Genomic DNA, 25,864 nt, shown 5'->3' with positions numbered 1-25,864 from the left:
TTGTAGCAAAATATTGTTCAAGAATGAAAATTCGTTCTATGGTTGTTCGTAACACGACCGGAAATGGCACAAACGTTTACACAACTCAAGGAGAACGGTACGGAATGCAAGGATGATGGAGGGTGCAATACCATCCTACTTTTCGCAGTATACAGACTTTTGTCCTTTGCTGCTGGGTGATTCTAATGGACTGGCGGTTATTAATAATGGTTGGCGTTTATTCGTTTTGTGAAGTTTGGATTGCGTTCCGATCCAATGGAGGGTTTGTCGGTAGGGGCCCGATGGAACGATGTGCTAATAAGCTTATCTTCCATGAAGCACTCCATTTCAGCCTAGAGTGGGGTGAAATCCTTTATTTAGGTGGGCATCCTCTCTTTAGGAGAGTACATCGAAGGCGATTTTTGGGCTTACACTTTGTCATTTACTTAATTCACTTCAATTTAACTTGGTTTGAATTAAGGAAATGTGATTGGATGGATTGCTTTGGGGCGTTGCGTCCCAGAGCTATCTCGGTCAGTAGAAAATAGATTGGGATTTACTAGTCTGGGCGTGGTATACCTCTATTAAGGGTTAGATGACTGCCCGCCGTAAGGGCAGGCAGGAGAGATATACATAACGCAGGTTGTTTTTCGAGCGCCCATGCGCCAGGGTGGTGACAATTTTGAATAAGACGCCCCCCCCTATTATATATAAATTTGGACTTGATGCAGCTGCTGGTCTAGCCCTACAAAATATAATGGTCCGCGGGGGGTTTGGGGGGGGTCTGGTGGTGTATGGCCAAACACGCTTTCTTCTAGCTGTCCTTGTAGTACTTGGGAGTTTCACCTGAAAAATAAAAAGCGCCCAAGCGCACAGCGAATTGAACTGTTGAAGGGGTGAGAAAGATTGCTCTTTCATCACTGTGGTATGTGGGGTGAGGAGTTAAGGCAGTCGTGCTGCCGGAAGGGTATGGAACTCAAGGAGAATCAACTCACACTGCCGTATCTATACCGGTTTAGTAACACTACTAACTTTATGTCACAAAATTTCCCTTTCTTAGAAAAAAATTACGAGACATTAACAATTGGGTAACAGAACTAAAAAATCACCTGTACTAGTGTCAAAGACTGAAAAAAAAAATCATAGCAGGCAGGGAGAAAGATAAGTGAACACTTTTTTTCTTGTACTTTGTTTTTTAAAATTCCAGAATGTTACTTACTTTCTGAATAGCCCTCGTACTTTGTGAGCAAATCGCATCGTATGAATAAAATTCAGATGAAATATTTAGAAAGCTTTGGCTGAGAGAAATATAAATGATCTTTCATCTGCATAAGAATCAGGAAAAATTTTACCCTGATTTGCAAATCTGACGATCGTAGATCGATTTGTCTTTTCAAGATGTTTGCATGTTACCAAATAAGAGTTATCACAAGTGTCGGTAGTTTTATCAGCTGAAATCCAAATAATGCGATGAGTTCATTGCATATTTCTTCCAGAACATGTATATTCATCTGGTATATTTCGATTCGAGCATTATTTCGCAAAAAAATCTTTTAAAGTAGGATTTGTAAGTACAGGGTGTCCCATATAAAATGCAACCCATCGATCACTCATCCATGACATTTCAAAAGTCAAGCTTACTCCCTACTCGTTACTGAAATGGACTCGTCCAACTTCTGAACATCCCGGCAATGCAGTAGAACACTACCGATAGTAACAACGATGCAATCATAACGTTCAGTGTATTGTTAGAGACAAGATGGTGTTTTCGCTAGATGAACGTGTTTTCATTGTCGAGTCTTACTTCAGTACGAAATCATCGGTCGCAGTGCAAGATTTGTTTCACCATAAGTACACAGATAAACCGGCTCCTAACAAAACATCAGTATTAAGGTTAGTTCCAAATTTAGAGAGACCGGTTCTGTTTATAACAAGGAACACAAAAGATTTGTCAGTGTTGAATCCAGATACAGCCGCTGAAATCAAAGATCGATTACTCGCCTCGCCAAATAAATCGATCAGACGTTTGTCTGCTTAGATTAATTTGTCTAAATCAAACCTTCATCGGGCGACCAAACGATTACAATTACGACCTTATCGCATTTAAAAGGGTTCATTGACTTCTTGAGCCCGACAAAGAAAAACGGCTACAATATTGTCAACGGTTCCATCGGTTTCTGCGCGAGGGAATTAATGTTACGGATTCGTTATTTTTCACAGATGAAGCACGGTTTCATTTGGACGGCTACGTAAACAACCAAAACAGTAGAATTTGGAGCGCTGAAAATCCCCACGTTTATCACGAAAAACAATTACACTTGCAGAAGTCGGGCGTATGGTTCACGATATCGCGGAAGAAAATAATCGGCCCTATATTTTTCGAGTATACCATTAATGCAGAACGATATCAGGATATTTTATTTCAGTTCATCGCACTGTTGGAAGAGGAAGACAGACACTGCTGGCTACAACATGACGGAGCGACATCGCACTACGCAGGTTCAACTTCTGATTTCGTCAAGGAATTCTTTGGTAATCGTGTTATCGGTCGAGGCTTGTGGCTACCAAGATCTCAGATTTGACTGCGGCTGAATTTTTTTCTACGGGGTTACCTCAAAGAAAAAGCCTACAGCAACAAACCACAAACACTTGAACAATTGAAATTCAATATTGAACAAGCTGTATTAAATATCCAGCCAGAAATTTTGAAAAAAGTTGCAAGAAACGCTGTAAAAAAATTGAAGCTTGTATTCCAGAAGATGGCGACCACTTCCAACATTTACTCTAAATGGATGGTAATAATAAAAATTACATTTACATTTACACATGCCTTTTTATTATTTCAATACCTACCAATACACCTTGTGGGACACCTTGTAGTTTCAAAAGGTACCCTACTGAAAAATATGGTAAATATATTGAAAATATGCATATAATCCAGTCTAATCACCAAAATTACATAATCGCATCTTAGTGCTTGAAGAGAACTTACAAAATTGTAATTTTTAACACGATAACTGTATAATTACAGTTCTCGCACTGCAATGAAAGCATTCGATCATAATAAATTACGTACTATCAAAAAATCCTAGTAACATAATAAGCATACAGTTTTATTTATTGCAATAAAAAAAATAAACTCGTTAACAAACTGAAATAAATTTTCCAAAGTTTATTTACTATTTAATACAAGTTTATTTTAATAAAATAATGAACGGTAATAATAATAACAATAATTTAATTCCATTACAATAGTTATAATTTATTAAGAACAGTTCTTTTAAACGAACAAAGTAAACCATCGGTTTTTAAAATAAAATAGATGTTTCTTTTAATTACAACTTTTAAATATATCACCGACATATTAATTTTTTTAAATTAATCTAATTACAATCGATCAATAATCAGTAGTACATATAAAAAAAAGAAGTGATACATGAATTATGTGTATGGAAATATTATAATAATCATAATAAACAAAAAAGAAAATACGATGCGTCGATCAAGTTAAAAGTGTATCGTCTAGCTCTTCTTCTTTACCTTCTGGTTGAATCGCTACTTTTCTTAAAACTTTTGTAATTACATCGCTCAGTGATTCACGTGCTCCAATTTCCAAAAGATTCATACAACTCTGTAACCGAAAATAAATAACGTAAACATTTTAAACATTTATTTAAAATAAATAAAAAATTATAACTTGTATAATAATCTAAGAAAATTAAAAAATAATATTCTACGAGTCGGAGCGTGGAATGTTAGAAGCTTGAAAAAGGTTGGTAGGCTAGAAAATTTAAAAAGGGAAATGGTAGGACAAATGTGGATATAGTAGGAATTAGTGAGGTTCGGTGGGAAGAGGAAGGCGACTTTTGGTCAGGTGATTTTAGAGTAATTAACTCAACTTCAAATAATGGGCAGGCAGGAAAGGTTTCGCAATGAACATGAAGATAGGAAAGAGAGTAGAGTACTTCAAAATGCATAGCGATAGAATCATAATAATAAGGATAAAATCAAAACCTAAACCGACAACGATTGTTAACGTCTATATGTCTACAAGCGCCCATGATGGTGATGAGGTAGAGTGTGTATACGAAGAGATTGATGAAGCAATTAAACACGTAAAAGGAGATGAAAATTTAATAATAGTTGGAGATTGGAATGCAAGCATTGGAAAAGGCAAGGAAGGAAATATAGTGGGTGAATACGGGCTGGGCAAAAGGAATGAAAGAGGGGACCGACTTATAGAGTTTTGCACGAAGTATAATTTAGTAATTGCCAACACCCAATTTAAAAATCATAATAGAAGAATATACACTTGGAAAAAGCCAGGCGATACTGGAAGGTATCAGATAGATTATATCATGGTTAAGCAAAGATTTAGAAATCAACTCGTTGACTGCAAAACTTACCCTGGAGCAGACATTGATAGCGACCATAATTTGGTGATAATGAAATGTAAATTGGGATTTAAAAACCTGAAGAAAAGGTGTCAGATGAATCGGTGGAATTTAGAGAAGCTTGAGGAAGAGGAGGTAAAGAAGATTTTTGAGGAGGACATCACAAGAGGTCTGAGTAAAAAAGATAAGGTAGAAAATGTAGAAGAAGAATGGGAGAATGTTAAAAAGAAAATTCTTAAATCAGCAGAAGCAAACTTAGGCGGAATAAAGAGAACCGGTAGAAACCTTGGGTTTCAGACGATATATTACAGCTGATGGATGAACGTAGAAAATATAAGAATGCTAGCGATGAAGAAAGTAAAAGGAACTATCGGAAATTAAGAAATGCTATAAACAGGAAGTGCAAACTGGTGAAAGAAGAGTGGATTAAAGAAAAGTGTTCAGAAGTGGAAAGAGAAATGAACATTGGTAAAATAGACGGAGCATACAGGAAAGTTAAGGAAAATTTTGGGGTACATAAATTAAAATCTAATAATGTGTTAAACAAAGATCGTACACCAATATATAATACGAAAGGTAAAGTCGATAGATGGGTGGAATATATTGAAGAGTTATACGGAGGAAATGAATTAGAAAATGGTGTTCTAGAGGAAGAAGAGGAAGTTGAAGAGGATGAAATGGGAGAAACAATACTGAGATCTGAATTTAAGAGAGCATTAAAAGATTTAAATGGCAGAAAGGCTCCTGGAATAGACGGAATACCTGTAGAATTACTGCGCAGTGCAGGTGAGGAAACGATTGATAGATTATACAAACTGGTGTGTAATAAAAAGGAAAAGATTTTTGAAAGTGTATGTTTGGAGTGTCGCTTTATATGGAAGTGAAACTTGGACGATCAGAGTATCTGAGAAGAAAAGATTAGAAGCTTTTGAAATGCGGTGCTATAGGAGAATGTTAAAAATCAGATGGCTGGATAAAGTGACAAATGAAGAGGTATTGCGGCAAATATATGAAGAAAGAAGCATTTGGAAAAATATAGTTAAAAGAAGAGACAGACTTATAGGCCACATACTACGGCATCCTGGAATAGTCGCTTTAATATTGGAAGGACAGGTAGAAGGGAAAAATTGTGTAGGCAGGCCACGTTTGGAGTATGTAAAACAAATTGTTGGGGATGTAGGATGTAGAGGGTATACTGAAATGAAACGACTAGCACTAGATAGGGAATCTTGGAGAGCTGCATCAAACCAGTCAAATGACTGAAGACGTTCCAATATTCCAGGATGCCTTAGTATGTGGCCTATACACCTCTTCATTTGTCACTTTATCCACCCGTCTGATTTTTAACATTCTCCTATAGTACCGCATTTCAAAAGCTTCTAATCTTTTCTTCTCAGATACTCCGATCGTCCAAGCTTCACTTCCATATAAAGCGACACTCCAAACATATACTTTCAAAAATTTTTTCCTGACATTAAATTAATTTTTGATGTTAACAAATTATATTTCTGACTGAAGGCTCGTTTCGCTTGTGCTATTCAGAGGTTATCGACCAAAATCAAAAACAGGTCAGGTTGGAGATCTGTAAGAGACTTCTAAATCGATTTTGGCAAGATGGGGACAATCGTCACATTTGATGAGAGGAAGGTCTATCATTACTCTCTGGAATCAAAAATGATGAGTAAGGGGCGGCAAAGGAAGGATGAGTGAGGGCTGTCCATTGAAGACCAAAACCTGTCTGTCGGCCAGAAAAGTTCTTGCAATGATTTTTTTGATTCGAAGAAAGTTTTAATCGTCGATTTCAACAGTTCAACGAACTGTGAACGTAGCTTAAAATTGCCGGCTGCTACAGTCAACCAAAAACCACCGACCGAAACAAAAAGATAGGGCACGGCCATCAGAGAGATGTAATCCTTCTCCATGACAAACGCCAGGCCGCAAACTGCGATGTTGACAGAAGGGATAGATTGGAAAAAATGATCTGGGAAAACCCTCGACCACCATCCCTAGAGTCCACATTTGTCCTAATCTAAAAATAATTAATTTTTTAAAAACTTTTTGCCGTGCGGAAATGAAGGTTTGGAAGAAACACTGGTTTTCAATTATGCTTTTTACTTTCCCGTCTAGATAGCACTACACTGAAAACGGTCCAATTTGGCCTATATGATTTGCACCAAATCTTTACGTTTTGACAGCTTATGAACCCCAAAAAAAACCAAATGGAAATTTTCCAGACGTTAAATGTTTGTATATACGTGTGTACGGTGTTGGCCTCTAAATCACTTTTTATCTCTACAAATGTAAAATCTAAATTTATTTAAAATTAGTAATTAATTTAGTAATTGGTAATGATTTGGACAACGTAATTACGTTGTCCAATTCATAATTTTTGCACGTAAGAAAGGAGAGGGTGGTGCATTTTTAATAAATACTGTGAAAAAATGACTGCCACTAAACAGTTAAAGGATCGTATTTAAAAGCGATAGTGCACATCAAAATACCAAAATTCTCGAGGCACATCAATTAGGTGTAATTAACTATAATGCAAATTAAAAGTTATTCATTAATATATTCTGAATAAAACAATTTATATTGCGGTAAAAAATAATTTAACAAATAATATTATACTTATCTAACCTGTTGAACAGTATCACCCTGTCTCAATCTAAGAACAGCGACTAGTGATAATTCACTGTTTGCCTTAACGTAACTATTTTTCTCTTTAGTACCGTTGACAAGCATAGGTATGGCAGCTCTCAAAAATTCAGGAGCAAGATCCGGTTCGACCCGTGCCAAATATGAACAAACTCTTGCGACCAACTGTTTCATCTCATTGCTGCTGTGATTCATTGTCTGAAATTAAAATGGTACATTTATAAAAAAAATATATGCAAAATTACACATTACGGTATAAAATAAAACAATGCAAAAATTGTTAGGTCGATATTACACAGGCGGTAGACGGTAATAAGTCAGTTGATGTGGTAATTTCTAAGTTGTTATGTTTTGCGAGATATGAATGCGATAGGGACAGATCGATCAAAGAAAATATGTTGTTTTGCGAATCAATACCTCATTGTATGACAAGAATATGTCTTTTTGATGAATAACAAATTAAGGGCCACTACATGATCGACAGATGATTTACCTTGTGGAAACCGCATTGTTCAGGGCTAATTAGGGAGTTTCTCATGGTACCACACTAGATGACCGTTAACCGTTCATTCCATCGACTTGCACAGGTCAAGTAGCTAAGACGATCACTTGAGGGCACGATTTATCTTTACCGGATTTCAATACAGAATGCTTATTCTTCTTGGTTACACCGATGTTTCTGACCGAGAATATACTTATTGTAATTAGACTAAAGATATCATAGTGCAGTATCCAGAAGTTGAGATAAAAAAATAAGCCTTTATTTCTAGAGGAAAGTGTCACGGGAATTACTTGAGGCATACAGTAGATCGTCAAAAGAAAAGGGAATGATTAATTCATTTCGCGAGTCTCCAATAACAAACAGGATACTCTAACCTGCACCTTATACCTCACAAACCCAGAACTAAACGACAATGTAGGAAAAACTGACAAACATCTTTGCCACATCAACCGGCGGTGAAGTCCGATCAACTGTGGAGATTGTCTTGATCTACTATGGCTCAAACTATTCTCCGTACGACAGGCGACTGTGTCGTCTGAGAAACTGTATCCACATAATTCAGCCGTGATTTATGTTTAGCACACCGTAACACTCGATGCATACAGCTCTTGCGTTCTGTACGGCAGAGAGCAATTCTCTTGTATAGGCCTTTGATTGAAATTACCTAAACCTGTGTGACAATTCTTTAGCGGATTGCAGTAGTTTTTGTCCTGCCAGGGAACAGCAGATCGGCTTAGCTTTCCACATGTTAAGAGGGATAAATTCATTTGCACTACTAAGCGTCAGGTGTGTAAATTTGTTAAGTCGGTATCATCGACGTGCTATACAGGCTGATTCAGAAGGATAAGGCAATACTTTCACAACTCATTGTAGAGACTAAAAATAAGAAAAAAATTCATATAAACATAGGTCTGAAAACGCTTAGTTAGGGAGTTATTCAGGGTGAAAGATTTCACCCAATTTTCAGTTCCTCCGGATAAATTAAGGCTTTCTGGGATGGTCAATTAACGGGCAAATTCAATTATTTCTTATGGTTTTTGAGATAGGAAATTGAAAAAAATAGGTCCCAGAACTGTATCTCTCTTAGTTTCTAAGATATCCCATGTAAAACGCCAAAAATAGGGTCAAAAAACCCATTTTTTTACGTTTGACGTACAATAACGATGTTAAATTGGTTGTTTAATTGAAATATTGAGCCGTGTTGCAATTAATTGTGTGCTCGTTACCGGACTACAGGCTGGAGATGTTGAACTTTCTGAATATGAAAAGGATGCAATCCATTATTATTTTAAATCTTCCATACTCTACTTTGTGAAATATTACGCTGTGTTGCAATTAATCGTGTAATCGTTGCCGGACTACGTTGAACCATCTTCTGAATGTTTTCACCATCATCCGCGTGATTTGCTTGTCGTTCAGATGAAATATGAGCGCTGGGAAATGTACCGTTCTCAAGAAGATTATTAAAAATTATAATAAATATTTTACGATTCGGTACAACATGACCAGGATACCTATGTCGATATTCCTTTAACTGCTGCCGCAGCACTTCCATTGCAAAATCCATAGATGAAAATCACATCGGCATATTCGGCATTATTGAAGATACGCAGCATTTTTCAAAACAAAACTAAACAGAATTCCACTTTTTTTACAAACTTGATTTTTATGCACTGTAAAGTGAATACAAAATTACACTTCTTAACAGTTTTCTGAAATTTTTACGATAAGAATTCGACGTAATACTGCAAGCACGATTGATCAGCGAATGGTTATTTAACCTGTTACCACAATTAACTGAAACAATTTGTGATGTATTTAAACAAATTGTGATGAAAAAAAATCAGTGTTGCCAACTTGTTTTCCGTAGGTCTAAAATTATTGTACCTACTTACACACATCTGTTTTCTTTTTTTTTTTGTAACATTTTCTTGTAAGTTTTCATCGGTTTTGTTGTTAATAAAAATCGACATGTTTAAAATTTTATTTGTTTTCTGTTGACATTATTTACATCAATCTTCTCAAAATTAAATTCTCTACAATTTATGTTTAACAAATGTACGATTTATTGCCAATTTAACAACGTTATTGTACGTCAAATGTAAAAAAAATGTGTTTTTCAACCCTATTTTTGGCATTTTACATGGGTATTTTAAAAATTAAGAGAGAAACAGTTCTGGGACCTATTTTTTTTCAATTTCCCCGCTCAAAAACCGTAAGAAACAATCAAATTTGTATATATATAATCATTCTATATATATATATATATAAAAAGTTCATATAAACATAAGTCCGAAAACGCTTTGTTAGCGAGTTATACAGGATGAAAGATTTTGCCCGAGTTGCAGTTCCTCCAGGTTAGTTAAGGCTTTCTGAAATTCTGAGAAGGTCAATTAACGGGCAAATTCAATTGTTTCTTATGGTTTTTGAGCTGGGAAATCAAAAAAAAATTAGTCCCAGAACTGTATCTCTCATAATTTCTAAATTATACCATGTAAAACGCCAAAAATAGGGTCAAAACACATTTTTTACGTTTGAAATGTGTTCTTCAAACACATTTTTTTGTTCAAGCGTAAAAAATGTGTTTTTCGACCCTATTTTTGGCATTTTAGAAATTAAGAGAGAAACAGTTCTGGGGCCTATTTTTTTTCGATTTCCCAGCTCAAAAACCATAAGAAACAATTGAATTTGCCCCTTAATTGACCTTCCCAGAATTTCAGAAATCCTTAATTTATCCAGAGGATGTGAAACTCGGGTGAAATCTTTCACCCTGTATAACTCGCTAATGAAGTGTTTTCGGACCTATATTTATATGAACTTTTTTCTTATTTTTAGCCTCTAAATAGTGTTATCAAAGTATTGCCCTATCCTTCTGAATCACTCTGTACATATATATATATATATATATATATATACACACAACTATTTTTGGCGTTTTACATGGGATATCTTAGAAACTAGAATAGATACAGTTCTGGGACCAATTTTTTTCAATTTCCCAGTGCAAAAACCATAAGGAACAATCGAATTTGCCCCTTAATTGACCTTCCCAGAATTTCAGAAAACCTTAATTTACCCGGAGGAACTGAAACTCGGGCGAAATCTTTCACCCTGTATAAAGAAGTGTTTTCGAATCTATATTTATATAAAATTTTTTCTACTTTTTAGCCTTTAGAATGAGTTGTCAAAGTATTGATTGCCTTATCCTCCTGAATAACCCTGTATATCTGTGTACATTTCCTTATATAGCTGAAATATTTTTTTTTTAATAATATTATTTATCAAAAATATTGATTCAATTTTTTTCGACTAACAAAATCACAGTAATAAATATTTCAAAATTTCTTTACTCAAAACATATACAGAGTAATCTCTGGATGACCAAGTTCTAACTCTACTAACTAACGTAAGATAACAAACTTGGTCGGCCGTTCTAGATTGATTTACCCATTATATACAAAATTCACTAAAATACAATATAAAATAAGCTATTAAAATAATTCAGCTCTTCAGAATCTCCTTTTTGATAATAAAAATAACAAGCTGTATAAAATAATTAAAAACATAATATATATATATAAATCATAATGAAAAATCAATCTACTCACTCGAACGAATGGAGTCAATAACGGTTGAGGTAGTGTCTGTTTAATCTGCATTAAATATTGAAATAAATAACCACACCCTCTAACACCATTCATCGCTATTGGAACCTAGAAACAAATATAAAATCTTAAAAAAAAAAAAATTACAGGCAGATATGAAATGTTAAGTTATCAAATTTCTTGGAATCGGCATGACACGACCGATTAAAAAAAAATTTAAAAAAATGTTATTAAAATGATCAAGTGAAATAGAGAAATCAATCATAATGTGTCTAGTATACGGTAAAGAAATACAAGGGTAGTTGATAGAGAAACGAGATTGATTTTGAAACATTATCCCGATGAATTAACAGTTTAATTAGAATTACAGCTAATTCTATTAGTGCGAGATTCTTTAGAAATAATATTCTGTTTGTTGCATCACTCTAAAAAATGTTACTCGCAAAATGCTTACGAGGAAGAGTGTATACACAATGTTACAATTTTTTTTTTGTCTTCAGTAATTTGACTGGTTTGATGCAGCTCTCCAAGATACACAATTTTTTCCTTCTACCTGTCCTTCCAATATTAAAGCGATTATTTCAGGATGCCTTAGTATGTGGCCTATAAGTCTGTTTCTTCTTTTAACTATATTTTTCCAAATGCTTCTTTCTTCATCTATTTGCTTCAGTACCTCTTCATTTGTCACTTTATCCACCCGTTAATTTTTAACATTCTCCTTTAGCAACGCATTTCAAAAGCTTCTAATCTTTTCTCCTCAGATACTCAGATCGACCAAGTTTCATTTCCATATAAAGCGACACTCCAAACATATACTTTCAAAAATCTTTTTCCTGACATTTAAATTAATTTTTGATGTAAACAAATTACATTTCTGACTGAAGGCTCAGTTTGCTTGTGCTATTCTGCATTTTATATCGCTCCTGCTTCATTGATCTTTAGTAATTCTATTTCCCAAATAACAAAATTCTTCTACCTCCGTAATCTTTTCTCCTCTTATTTTCAAATTCAGTGGTCCATCTTTGTTATTTCTAATACAATTCATTACTTTTGTCTGGTTCTTGTTTATTTTCATGCGTAGGACTTCATCCGTGCCGTTCATTGTTTCTTCTAAATCCTTTTTACTCTCGGTTAGAATTACTATATCATCGGCAAATCGTAGCATCTTTATCTTTTCACCTTGTACTGTTACTCCGAATCTAAATTGTTCTTTAACATCATTAACTGCTAGTTCCATGTAAAGATTAAAAAGTAACGGAGATAGGGAACATCCTTGTCGGACTCCCTTTCTTATTAGGGCTTCTTTCTTATGTTCTTCAATTGTTATTGTTGCTGTTTGGTTCCTGTACATGTTAGCAATTGTTCTTCTATCTCTATATTTGAACCTAATTTTTTTTAAATGCTGAACATTTTATTCCAGTCTACGTTATCGAAAGCCTTTTCTAGGTCTATAAACGCCAAGTATGTCGGTTTGTTTTTCTTTAATCTTCCTTCTACTATTAATCTGAGGCCTAAAATTGCTACCCTTGTCGCTATACTTTTCCTGAAACCAAATTGGTCTTCTCCTAACACTTGTTCCACTCTCCTCTCAATTCTTCTGTATAGAATACTAGTTAAGATTTTTGATGTGTGACTAGTTAAGCTAATTCTTCTGTATTCGTCACATTTATCTGCCGCTGCTTTCTTTGGTATCATTACTATAACATCTTTTTGAAGTCTGACGGAAATTCCCCTTTTTCATAAATATTACACACCAGTTTGTATAATCTATCAATCGCTTCCTCACCTGCACTGCACAGTAATTCTACAGGTATTCCGTCTATGCCAGGAGCCTTTCTGCCATTCAAATCTTCTAATGCTTTCTTAAATTAAGATCTCAGTATTGTTTCTCCCATTTCATCCTCCTCAACTTCCTCTTCTTCCTCTATAACACCATTTTCTAATTCATTTCCTCCATATAACTCTTCAATATATTCCACCCATCTATCGACTTTACCTTTCATATTATATATTGGTGTACCATCTTTGTTTAACACATTATTAGATTTTAATTTTTCGACATATGATCTATTTAATTAACTCAATGAAAAAGGATATTTTGCTACCGGCACTGTAAGAGAAAATAGGCTTCCTAATTGCCCACTAAAGAGTTCAAAAGTATTGCAGAAGATGGATAGAGGTACATTTGATAAAAAAACTAGTTTTGTAGTAGCTAGATGAAATGATAATGCAGTGGTGACAGCTGCCAGTAATCACAATGGAATTTACCCATTAGCAAATACAAAAAGATATAGCAGAAGAGAAAGAAAAGATATAACTTTGGTGGCGTGGATTCTCATGTCAATGGCATTGGAAACTATAGAATAAAAGTGCGTGAAAAAAAGCGGTGGTGGCCATTGTTTACTAATGCTATCGATTCTGTTATAGTAAACTCGTGAAACTATATCGGCTTGTAAACCATGATAAAATCAGTCAAATTGACTTTAGGTCGTACCTTGTATTATCGTTGATCAAAAGTGAGGAAATAAAAATACCACAGTGCATCGCTGAAATTCAGGGAGATAATGTTCCTTCTCCATGATTGGCAACCAAAGGTCGGCCTTCAAAAAATAGTTTGCTGGAAAATATTCGTTTGGACAAAGTACGGCATGTTATTTCTGAACATGCAAACAAAGCTAGAAGACGATGTAAGCTGTGCAAAAACCACACAATATTTTTGTATATAAAATGTAAAGACCACCTGCACTCAAAATGTTTCAAAGAATTTCATTCACCGCAGAGAAAATAAATCCACAATAAACTAAAAACAATTTAATGTAGTTTATTCATAGTTGTTTTTTCTACTTTTATAAATAGTTTGGTTTCTTTTTATGTTTTTACAAAGTTACATTTTATATTATGCTTTTGGCCGAAGGTGCGTCAACGAACCGTTTTATTACTAACCCATTACTGAATTTTTTGTAGATATGAAAATATTTCTAGCTTTATATACTTACAAATAGATGAAATAAACTAATTAATAAAAAAAAAAAAGTAGTGTTTATTTAATTTTGGCATTTAACGGGTTAATAAATGATCAAACGATCAGTTCTTTTTACAAAATACCGTTCCCTTTTTTACTTGTCTTTTGACAATTTTATTTAAAATCTTACTGACCCGTCTAATTCTTAACATTTTCTTTTAATATTATATTTAAAAACCGTTCCCTTCCTGCACTACCTACCACAAAGCACTATTCTATACACAAGTAATTCTAAGAAATGTCTTTCTTGAAATTACATAACAAAAGCTCATCAACAGCGACATGCGTGGATCGATCATCACATATTAAACTTTACGTATATTCGAATATTACAGACTTCACCAAACGCTTAGAAACATTTTCAAATTTTGATTACGCCGGTAACTATACAAAAACTTACTATTTTTACAGTTTAAATAAGAGAAAAAAAAAGTACCACTAACCTAATGGCAGGATCTTCAGCATTACGCACACCAGCATGTAAATCTGTAAATAGTGGATCGGCACGAGTATGTATAACGATAAGATGGCTAAGAGCAGCAGCTGCTTTCAACCTTACTTGGCGATTGCCGTCATTCAGTGCTTTCAAAAACGTTGTTTGCAATTGCGGCAGAAACTGTTTTAGCATAACTCCCACCTGTGTTGAAAACAAAATGAATATACACACCAAAAGGCAAAATAATTAACAAAATTCTACCGAAAATAAGTCTTCGGTACATGAAATGAAAAAAAAAATTATAGATTATTAACCGTGATAGAAAATTATTTTAATCTTCAAATAAGCAGACGATAAATACAAACATCTTTCACCATCGAGCATTTCAGGTAAAAACAATCAAGCAGTCACTCAGAATAGCAGCCCATCGACTAAATGTACACGTTGAGGGCATTAAGAATGACCCGATCGTGTAAATCCGGCTTCATCGATAAAGAAAATATCATTAAAAAAATTCAGATTAGTACGTTTTCAAATAAACCATTGGTATACCTGAAACTGAGAGTATAATCTCGAGGTAAAACTGTTGCAATACTAACACTGCCCTCCAAGGCTAGCTTTTTCAGGACGGTTAGATATTTCATCTAACACACCTTCAGGTGTACATAATGAACACGATCATCCTGATTTACCATGTTTTTCAGGTTTTTAAAGCTTCCTGTGTCTCTTGAGGCGTCTACGAATGGATGGACAAAAACGACGCGTGAGAAGGTAACACTTGATTGGGAAAGTGTTCCTGATACAGCCGTCTCTCCTTAAGAGTGCGAGAACATACATTAAATATACATCAGCCATTTCTAAATTAGTATAAATACGATTCGCTTGCCGTAGTGAATAAGATAATGGTAAAAAAAGTAATTAGCTTATTCACATGTCAATAATAAAAGACACACTGAGTATTAGTTTTTATTTATATTTTATAACATCTGTTTTAAAGCAAATTATTTTTCAATATTAATATTATTTATCGTTATAATATTTTCACGATTTCAATAGAACAGTCAATTTGTATTTTTATTTGAAAATCTTTACCTACTAATTGATCTTTTGTCCATGCGTTAGGGGTAATGAGGGAGGGAAGCTTAACCCAGATTTTTAAAAACCCCAAAGATTTTTTAAAAACACAAAAGGTTTTTGAAATGCGTTTTTCTCTGAATCTATGCATTTTAGAGAAAAGATTCTCAAACAAAAAATGTATAGGACATTCTCCTTTATAATTGATATCTGAAGTTATGCCATATAATTTGAAACTGAAATACTAGATGGCGCTGAAGTTGTAAAAAACATGTTTTTTCACCGGATTTGTTTTATCAGAAACCAAAATACATTTAAAAAAACACCAAATGATTCCTAGAGTGAAAAGTCTAGTTTTAGAACGGTCAATTTGTATTTTTATTTGAAAATCCTTACCTACTGATTGATCTTTTGTCCATGCGTTAGGGGTAATGAGGAACGGAAACTTAACCCAGATTTTTAACATCCCCCTCCCAAAGATTTTTGAAAAAATCAAAAAGTTTTTGAAATGCGTTTTTCTCTGAATCTATGCATTTTAGAGAAAAGATTCTCAAACAAAAAATGTATAGGACATTCTCCCCTACAATTAATGTCTTTGAAGTTATGCCGTATAATTTGAAACTGAAATACTAGGTGCCGCTGATGTTGTAAAAAAAGTTGTTTTTCACCGGAAAAAATTGTTTTTCGTCTGTATTGAATTTGGAAATCTAAAAAAAAAAACAGACAACTTTTATTTAAACAATTTTCTTGTACGACTTACCATTTTGGAGCTGTAGCTTGTGAAAATGTTGTGAATCGGGCACATGTTCGAAACCGGTCTACTCGTTTACATTTTTTACAATTTCAGCGCCACCTAGTATTTCAATTTCAAATTATACGGCATAACTTCAAACAGATTAATTGTAGACGAGAATGTCCTCTACATTTTTCGTTTGAAAAACTTTTCTCTAAAATGCATAAATTCAGAGAAAAACGCATTTCAAAAACTTTTTGAGTTTTTCAAAAATCTATGGGAGGGGGTGATGTTAAAAATCTGGAGTTAAGCTTCCCTCATCACCCGTAACATATGGAAAAAACATTAATCGGGGTAGGTCAGGATTTTCAAATACAGCCTATTTTGATGACAAATTACCTGTACTAAACATTAATAAAATTAATTCCAGATGAAACCGTGTTATTTCATTTTATCAGGGAGGAAATGAAAACCGATATTTTAATCTAGAGCGACTCACTTCGACGATTTTTTGAACAAATTTGAATAAATAACGTGCTATTATTTTTATCATAAAATGCTTAATATATATTTTTTTTAATAATGTAACATTTAGATAAACCAGCAGTCGCAAAGATATTATATTAATAATTAAAATGTTTCCATGGCTGCATTATGAAACTGACTGACAGATCGGTTCATTATTTTTGTATAAGTAAACCTCTAGGCACCCCTAGGAAGCAATATATGGAATTTCAGATCGATAGAATTAACTGCTTCAGAGAAAGAAATAAAGAAAAGCACAGTTACATTTCATGTTGCAAATTTTTACGTAAGCAACCTAATGTAATAAAATTTTAGTGATACGGGAATAATATAATGCAGTTCAAAATTTGAATTAAATTTTCTTCTTCTCCGGCATTTAATAGCAGATATAACAGTACGTCTCAAAAAAAGAAAGTAATCTTAAGTCACTTACGAATGTACATTTTTTTTTTTTTTTTTAAAGATTTAACTTGTTTTATCCCGCAGAGTAATTGTTTTTGTTAATAAAAGTGTAAACCCAAACCGAATAAATATTTTATTTAAACAAAAAACTCACTGTTAGTATTATCAAAAGATTTGACAGGATTTAAATTCCATTGACAGTCACTAAAGAAGTTCACTAACTTTTACTGATGGCGCAAGTTTTTATACAAATTCATATCTTCTTCTCCCTCCTAATAATAGGCATTGCACCAACAGGTCCCCATAAAGTCACCTTAATTAAGGACTTTACTTGTAATGTTGCCTTAGGTTCAGACTGGGGGTGACTTAGGGTTTAAGTTTTTTGCCTTATCCCGTAAAGTCTAAGAAAGAAAAGAGTCTTCCTCGTTCTGTCCATGGTACAGTTAGAAAAATTTAAAAAGATAAAAATAGTTATATTTTTACTGATGCTTTCAGCAAGAAACATTGCAGAACGACCAAATTCTTGTTTTGACCGCAGCAACCTATAATCAACATCACATAGGAACACAGTAAAGGTATGTGGCGATCTCTGAAGATCCTTTGGCCAAGCCCCCGTACCACACAAAACAAGTATAATCTTTCATCCCGATGTCAAATTGAAAGGTTGTAATTAGTAACCCTTTGATAGAAAATCTGACTCTTTGCAGCAATAGGTAGCAATATATAACTTGTTATATAACAAAAGCGGCGTGTATGCAAGTTTCACTCACCAGATTTTCTTATAATTTTTCAGCGATGCGGTTTTGATATCGATCTTCTAGCTCTTCCTTTTTTCGCATCACCCATTCTATATGCATTACAAAGTGTACACCGTTCGTTCTTAGGACGGTGGATCTTCTCGTTAAACTCATTACTGTAGGTATAGTAACTGGTAATGAGCGACTTATGTTCCCCGTTAATTCATCATTTTATACAGACTTAGTTCTGGATGAAAGTATTCTTTTGAAGTCGATAAATGGCAATTATGTGACTTAACGCGTGGAAATCTGTTGAAATGCGCCTTTATTGCTTCACAGATATCTTTGTCCTTGTATTTAAATCTGTGGGGTGACCGCCCCTTTTTTCTTGTTCTATAGTGCCAAATTCTATTATTTTGGACAGTACCGTATGAACAGTTCTGTCAGAAACACCAAATGTGTTTAAAACACAGTTTTTTTATAGAATTTCACAGTTTTCTTCGGTAAAAAATACTTTAAATTATATATTTTCATCTAAAATCTTTTTTCTCCTTTCTTTTCTTTACATACCTTGCTATTAAAGGTGATTCAGGAGGATAGGGCAATACTTTGACAACTCATTCTAGAGGCTAAAAATAAGAAAAAAGTTCATATAAACATAGGTCTCAAAATGCTTCGTTACAGAGTTATACAGGATGAAAAATTTCGCCCGAGTTTCAGTAAATTAAGGCTTTCTGAAATTCTGGGAAGATCAATTAAGGGGCAAATTCAATTGTTCGTATGGTTTTTGAGCTAGGAAATTGAAAAAAATAGGTCCCAGAACTGTATCTCTCTTAGTTTCTAAGATATCCCATTTGAAATGCCAAAAATAAGGTAAAAAAACATTTTTTTACATTTGATGTACAAAAACGTTGTTAAATTGGCAATAAATCATACATTTTTAAAACGTAAATTGTAGAGAAGTTAATTATAAGAAGATTGATGTAAATAATGTCAACAAAAAAGAAATAAAATTTTAAACATGTTGACTATTATTAACAACAAAACCGACGAAAACTGTTACAAAAAAAGAAACGCGAAATGTGTAGGAGCTTCATCAAGTTTGTAATACATTTTAATTCATTTTGCTAAGGGGATATTTTCCAGCAATATAATAAATTCATTACATAAAAATTCCAGGTAATTTCACCCTGTGACACAATGTTGTAGTATGAAAGGATCAATTTAACTGGTCATGTATGATACCGCACCAAACATTCACTGAAAATCGTTGCTGGAAATTTTTTTCCACTGTAGCATGTGGATTTTCTTCAGACCACCGATGCGCATTCCGTGTGTTGTTTATTCCATTACGAGTAAAAGTAGCTTCATGTGAAAATAGTATAAATGGAATTAAATGTCGATTCCTATTAACCCGTCGACAAAACTGCAGCTGGCTGGTGTAGTCACCAGGTGCAGGATATGTTGCACTTTCTGAATATGAAAAGGATGCAATCCATTATTATTTAATGTCCTCCATACTCTACTTTCTGAAGTATTTGAACAAATTGTGATGAAAAAGATCAGTGTTGCCAACTTGTTTTCTGTAAGTCTAAAATTACTGTCCCTACTAAATACATCTGTTTTCTTAGGTAGGTCTAAAATGATTGTACCTAATCTGTTTTCTTTTTTGTAACATTTTCTTCAAAGATTTCGTCTGTTTTCTTGTTAATAAGTCGACACATTTAAAATTTTATTTCTTTTTAGAATTAAATTCTCTTCAATTTATGTTTAAAAAATGTATGATTTATTGCCAATTTAACAACGTTATTGTACGACAAATGTAAAAAAAAATGTGTTTTTTGACCCTATTTTTGGCGTTTTACATGGGATATCTTAGAAACTGACAGATACAGTTCTGGGACCTATTTTTTCCGGACCTATATTCATATGTACTTTTTTTTATTTTTAGCCTCTAGAATGAATTGTCAACATATTGCCCTATCCTTCTGAATCACCTGTACACACACACACACACACACACACACACACATATATATATATATATATATTGATATATTCACGTTATTTTTCGCATTTTACACGGGATATCATAGAAACTAGGAGAAATACAGTTCTGGGACCTATTTTTTCGATTTCCCAGCTCAAAAACCATAAGAAACAATTGAATTTGCCCTTAATTGACGTTCCCAGAATTTCAGAAATACTTAATTTACCCGAAGGAACTGAAACTCGGGCGAAATCTTTCACCCTGTATAACTCGCTAATGAAGCATTTTTTTGGACCTATATTTATATGAACTTTTTCCTTATTTTTACCCTCTAGAATGAGTTGTCAAAGTATTGTCCTATTCTTCTGAATCATCCTGTACATATTCACGCTATTTTTGGCGTTTTACATGGGATATCTTACAAACTAAGAAAAATACAGTTCTGGGACCAATTTTTTTTTATTTCCCGGCTCAAAAACCATAAGAAACAATCGAATTTGCCTCTTAATTGATCTTCCCAGAATTTCATAAAGCCTTAATTTACAGGAAGGAACTGAAACTCGGGCGAAATCTTTCATCCTGTATAACTCGCTAACAAAGCGTATTTTTCGGACCTATGTTTATATGAATGTTTTTCTTACTTTTAGCTTCTAGAATGAGTTCCTCCTGAATCACCTTGTATATTCTCTCAAAAGCTGTAGACATCCGGTTTCTAATTTTAATGGTTATTGATACAGATATGCCCGGTATATTTATTTAGTAGAGCTCTTCAAGATGAATGAACAGACGGTCTTAACTCAAAATTGCAAATTTTGCAGTTGCAACACTATGTCTATTATACAACGATGTACATATATATATATATTTATGTTTATAAGGGATTCCTTTCATTACACAATAACAATGGTTTGTTGCAGGGATCCAGTACAATTGTAATTTACTCTTATCACCGGGCGATGATAATATAAAAGACGGTAACTATATTCTATTGGAGTAGCCACACTTTTTTCCAGTACACATCATATCATTTGAATCCTTTATACAATTGAACTGGAAACCTAACAATACTTTTCAAATTTTAAATACTGTATACTCTTTCACAAAAACACGCAAAATGTATTTTGATACCGCAATATTTTCCACAACAATTCAAAGTAAATCTCTGTATAAATTACCCAACCGCGAATCTCTAAAATAAATAATAAACACAAAATATTCACAGTTACAGTTCATCAATTCTAAAAAAATAAGTAATTTAATTACACATACCTTTGCGAGTAAAATAGCAAGAGTTTCCAGAACTGCAGCTTTTACACTCCAATTGAAACGATCGCCTAATATTCTTATAAGAGGGCCAGTTATATGGACAACTGACGGTTGCAACGCTTCAGCACTTGTCAATCTTATCACTTCGCCTAATCCTTGAGCTGCTTGTTCTTTAACTTCAGGCGCTCCGTTCAATATAGCTTCCCTGAATATCGGCAATATTGGTGTTATACCCTGCAATATAGTCAAATAAACTAATAAATAACAGATAATACTCGTAAAATTATTGATTTATCGCTAATTATTTCTAATCGTCTGATGTAATCGAGACACAGTTCATCAATTCATCGTACTTTGAATCCAATCAAATAATACACGACACTAACCATATTTTCGTTAAAATCGTTTTTATTTTTGATATAAAATTATGCCACTGACATCTGTCATATAAACACACACACACACACACACACACACACAGAGAGAGAGAGAGAGAGAGAGAAAGAGAAAAAGAAAGAGAGAAAGGAAGAAAGAAAAGAGAGAGGGAGAGAGCTGATCTGAATGAAATAAATTTAAGGCACCAAGAATACAAGGTGTGTTAAAAAAATAATGAGAATTTTGGAATTTTGTCGGTTGTATTAGTCCGATTCTCAAGGTTTTTTTTCATTGTCGTATTGGATGTTCAAACATCTGTAGTCAGCAGTCAAAAGGATAACACGGTGTTTTGGTGCGATCAGCGATTTCTTTATTCGTATAAATAATGGATCAGAGAATGTTTTTTTAAAATTCAAAACTGATTAGAGTGTAGCAACGTTTAAAAAAATGTTAAATATTGCTTTTGTTGAGTCTGCTACGTACGAGTGGTATATAAGCGTTTCCGAGAAGGACATGAAGATGATAAGCGGACCGGTACATCAACAACCGACGAAAAATGTGGAAAAAGTGAAAAAAAAAATGATTATGAATGATTGCCGAATCACAATTGGAAAAGTTGCTGATTGTATTGGGATATCGATCAACTCATGCCGTAAAATTTTTTTGGATGTTTTGGATATAAAACTTGCAACAACAAAATTTGTTACAAAATTGTCAAATTTTGAACAAAAACAGCAGCAAATGGAAGTTGCTCAGGAGTCGTTAAATGAAGTCAACAATGATGCAGAACTACTGAAATGTGTCATAACAGGTGATGAAATGTGTGTTTACGGATACGATGTTGAAACTAAGCCTCAATTATCCCAATGGAGGCATTCTGGATCACCAAGATTGAGAAAAAAGGTTGATACATATGGGATTAGATAATTGTCAATGAAATCTTATATCGCAATCAACTACAAGAAACGTGTGGATGGAATACATTAATTTCAAATGTTATTGGACTGCGATAATCACAGGACAGTCAAATACTGGAAGCAAATTTTCAATGTTTTTGTTTAAAAGGCATTTGCGATATACAAAAAAAAAGTTTCAGTTTGCGTTTATAGTTGAAGAGCTGGCAGAATACCGGTTCAAATAATAACACTGATAAACATAATATTTGTTTCCTAACATGCGATACATGAATTTAATCTGTTTTTTGATGATGAAAATGAATATGAACTCGGAATCTTTCTATCATCCACCATTTTTAAAAAAAATTTAAATTTTAATTAAAGGATTTACTGCGAACCAAAGGATCATGTAACCGATTATTACTTTTGTTTAACAAGTGCGTGCGGAATTTCTGAAATATCTAAACGCACTGTAAAATATCCTTCATTGCAATCTACAATCACACCTGTACCTCATAATGAAATTATTCCAGTTCCTGAGCCGCCTGTGAATGTACATTTCAAAAGCAGCGATGAAGAATCAGGCAGTACTGATGAAGACAATGATTTTGATTTAACTTCCGATAAGCAACATCTTATAACACAAGGTGAATTATAAATGACTCGGTTAGGGATTTAAATTGATCAAAAAATCAAGATTGCAGGGTTGGAATTTACTTAAAAAAATACAAAACTTTTGGGCTTTCGACAAAAAGAACTATCTTGATGAAAATAATATACGGTTCAGTGCACCAATATTGATGCGCTTATGTTGCACTTAGGACAAGTTCATAAACCTGAGGACCGGTTGTGTCTTTTCATAGATTCGTCCAAGTATAGTTTAAAAGTGGTTCTACTACATAACGGTAATAAATATTCTTCGATACCGATCGCTTACGGTATTAATTTGAAAGAGACGTATGATGTGATGAAAGACGTTCTTGAAAAAATAAATTATAAAAAACATAGCCGGAACATATACGGTGATTTGAAAGTTATAGCTATTTTGTTATGCACGCAGTTAGTCTATACTAAGTACACGTATTTTCTTTGCAAATGGGACAGCCGAGCTAGGGATAAACATTACATTACCAAAGAGTGGAAGAAGCAAGACCAACTTAACTCCAAATGGGAAAAATATTATTCACGAGCCCTTTTGAACCAAAAAATATTTGTACCCTCTCTTCATAAAGCTAGGACTAATGAAAAATTTTATAAAAGCACTAAAGAAGAATAGTCCTGGAATTTTGTACATCAGGTAGAAATTTCCGAATGTAAGTGAACGAATATTTGTCGTTCCCCAAAAAAGAGAATCGGTCAAAGATGATATATTTAACTCTGTGTTAAATAATGTAAAAAGTACGACTTGGGCTTCATTTAAAGACGTTTGCAAAAATTTTCTCGGCAAACAAAGATCCGACAATTTCTACGATATTGTTAATCAACTTCTTACTTCATACAGAGCTATGAGATGTAATACGTCTTTGAAAATACATTTCCAACTCTCATATCTGGATTTTTTCTGGACAACCTGTAAGTGACATTTTGTAGATGAAAGTTGCTATAAAGGGAAACGGAATACAAACATGCTAATCGATTTCTGTTGGACATTAATTCGGGATATGCCTGAGGCTATTTATAAAAGAAAAGCATCGGCGAAATCATTCTAACACAGATACGGTCATGCAAAATTATAAATTTTACAGATTTTAACAATATTTTCCCTTAATTTATTTTGAAGCGCAATTTATTTAAAACTAAGGGCAATAGAAAAATTGTAGTTACAGATGTGTAAAGTACGAGAGAGAGAGAGAGAGAGAGAGAGAGAGAGAGAGAGATACATTAAACAAATTTTTTTTGAGACTATCAGTGTAATATGTGAGGTACCTGAATTCTAGTGTAATATTACTAAATCAACAAGAAAAAAACTTCTAACATTTAAACGAAAAAAGGTTTAAGAAAAAATTTCAAGAGCTTCTGTGGAAAAATTCACTAGATTTATGTGTAACAAAAAACACATAAAATAAATGTACTAACTGTAAACCGATTCAATATATATATTTTTTTCTTCGGTATAAATGCACGAATATAATGCTCGAATGTTCCTGCAATTGTTTTATCAACTATTCTGATAAACCGATGTCAAATATAGACCTCAAAAAACTATTTTAAAGAACACAAACCTTCGGCAAACAAAATCCAGGCAGTAGATCTGATCCTTTTAAATCGCTGACTGCAAATCTTACAGCCTGACGGATATCACCGACATGATTGATCTGCTGCATAGTATCCAATGTCTGTAATTAAAATAGAAAAAAATTAATCGATTTTTCGACAAGACGAAAAAAACAAAAATAGGTTAATGTAAAAATATTTGACTATTTAGAAATAAAAACTTTTGCTCTATGGTTGTAATAAATGACTCTCCATCTTTGAGTTTACATAACAAACAAAAATCGGTCGACTGATAACCAATTTTATTTATCTAAATCTTCAACGGCAAATCAACAAGTTTTGTGGGCGGTACAACCGATGCGGTATTCCGTTTGGTGATTTTATTCTAACGTGAGAATCGGTTTTCAAAAGATTCTCTTTTTTTTATGCTGCATTTTTGGTAATGAACAATTTTATATGAAGGATTTTATTTTTTAACCGCTATGATGTTGAGAACAATGATCTAGGCGACTAATGCGTCACGACATTAGTCTCGTTTTTCGATAATTCTTTTCTTTTTCTTTCCCTTCAAACAAGACGTGGAATATTTTCCGTTTGTACATCTCATCGAAATGGCAAAATATTAATGTTTAAAGCTTGTGATCGACTGTCTGAACATTCATACAGGCAGTTTGTTTAGTTTAACTCTGTAAACTAACCGATTAAGATATAGGTGGTTTATATTAATAGAATAATTAATAAAATTTTAATTTAAAAGTACACAGAAATAATATGTAATAACAAAAAAAATAAATAATTTCAGTAAAATAATAATAATACGAGGTGCTACCCAAAAGTTCGGGGAATTTTACCATAAAAATAAAATAGCTTAACATAACTTATAATTTCCATTGTCTCCTTCAAAGTAATCCCATTGGACATTGATACAGTGATCCCAGCGATTTTCCCATGATTCCATGCATCCCTGGAAATCTGCAGGTGTTCGAAGCACGTTCTGAATTTCTTCCTGAATCTCCTCAGTTGTATTAAAATGACGGCCTTTCGATTGAAATTTTATTT

At 33.6% G+C, this 25,864-nt stretch overlaps 1 protein-coding gene across 1 annotated transcript in view; it reads right to left on the bottom strand.

Moving 5' to 3' along the window:
- Positions 1-3,481: 3,481 nt before the first annotated feature.
- LOC142330959 (stalled ribosome sensor GCN1-like) overlaps positions 3,482-25,864 on the bottom strand; it is a 74,353-nt gene continuing 51,970 nt past the window's right edge. Inside the window, exons 13-18 of the mRNA XM_075376424.1 lie at positions 24,814-24,927; positions 21,324-21,554; positions 14,594-14,794; positions 11,139-11,243; positions 7,011-7,226; positions 3,482-3,610 (exon numbers count right to left, since the gene is read on the bottom strand). Coding sequence (XP_075232539.1) covers positions 3,482-3,610; positions 7,011-7,226; positions 11,139-11,243; positions 14,594-14,794; positions 21,324-21,554; positions 24,814-24,927 — 996 coding nt within the window. The remainder of the gene's footprint in view (positions 3,611-7,010; positions 7,227-11,138; positions 11,244-14,593; positions 14,795-21,323; positions 21,555-24,813; positions 24,928-25,864) is intronic.

Source organism: Lycorma delicatula, chromosome 10 (assembly GCF_047948215.1).
Source record: "Lycorma delicatula isolate Av1 chromosome 10, ASM4794821v1, whole genome shotgun sequence".
Lineage (NCBI taxonomy): Eukaryota > Metazoa > Arthropoda > Insecta > Hemiptera > Fulgoridae > Lycorma > Lycorma delicatula.
Note: the sequence above shows the minus strand (reverse complement) of the source record. Positions and strands in the feature narration are given on the sequence as shown.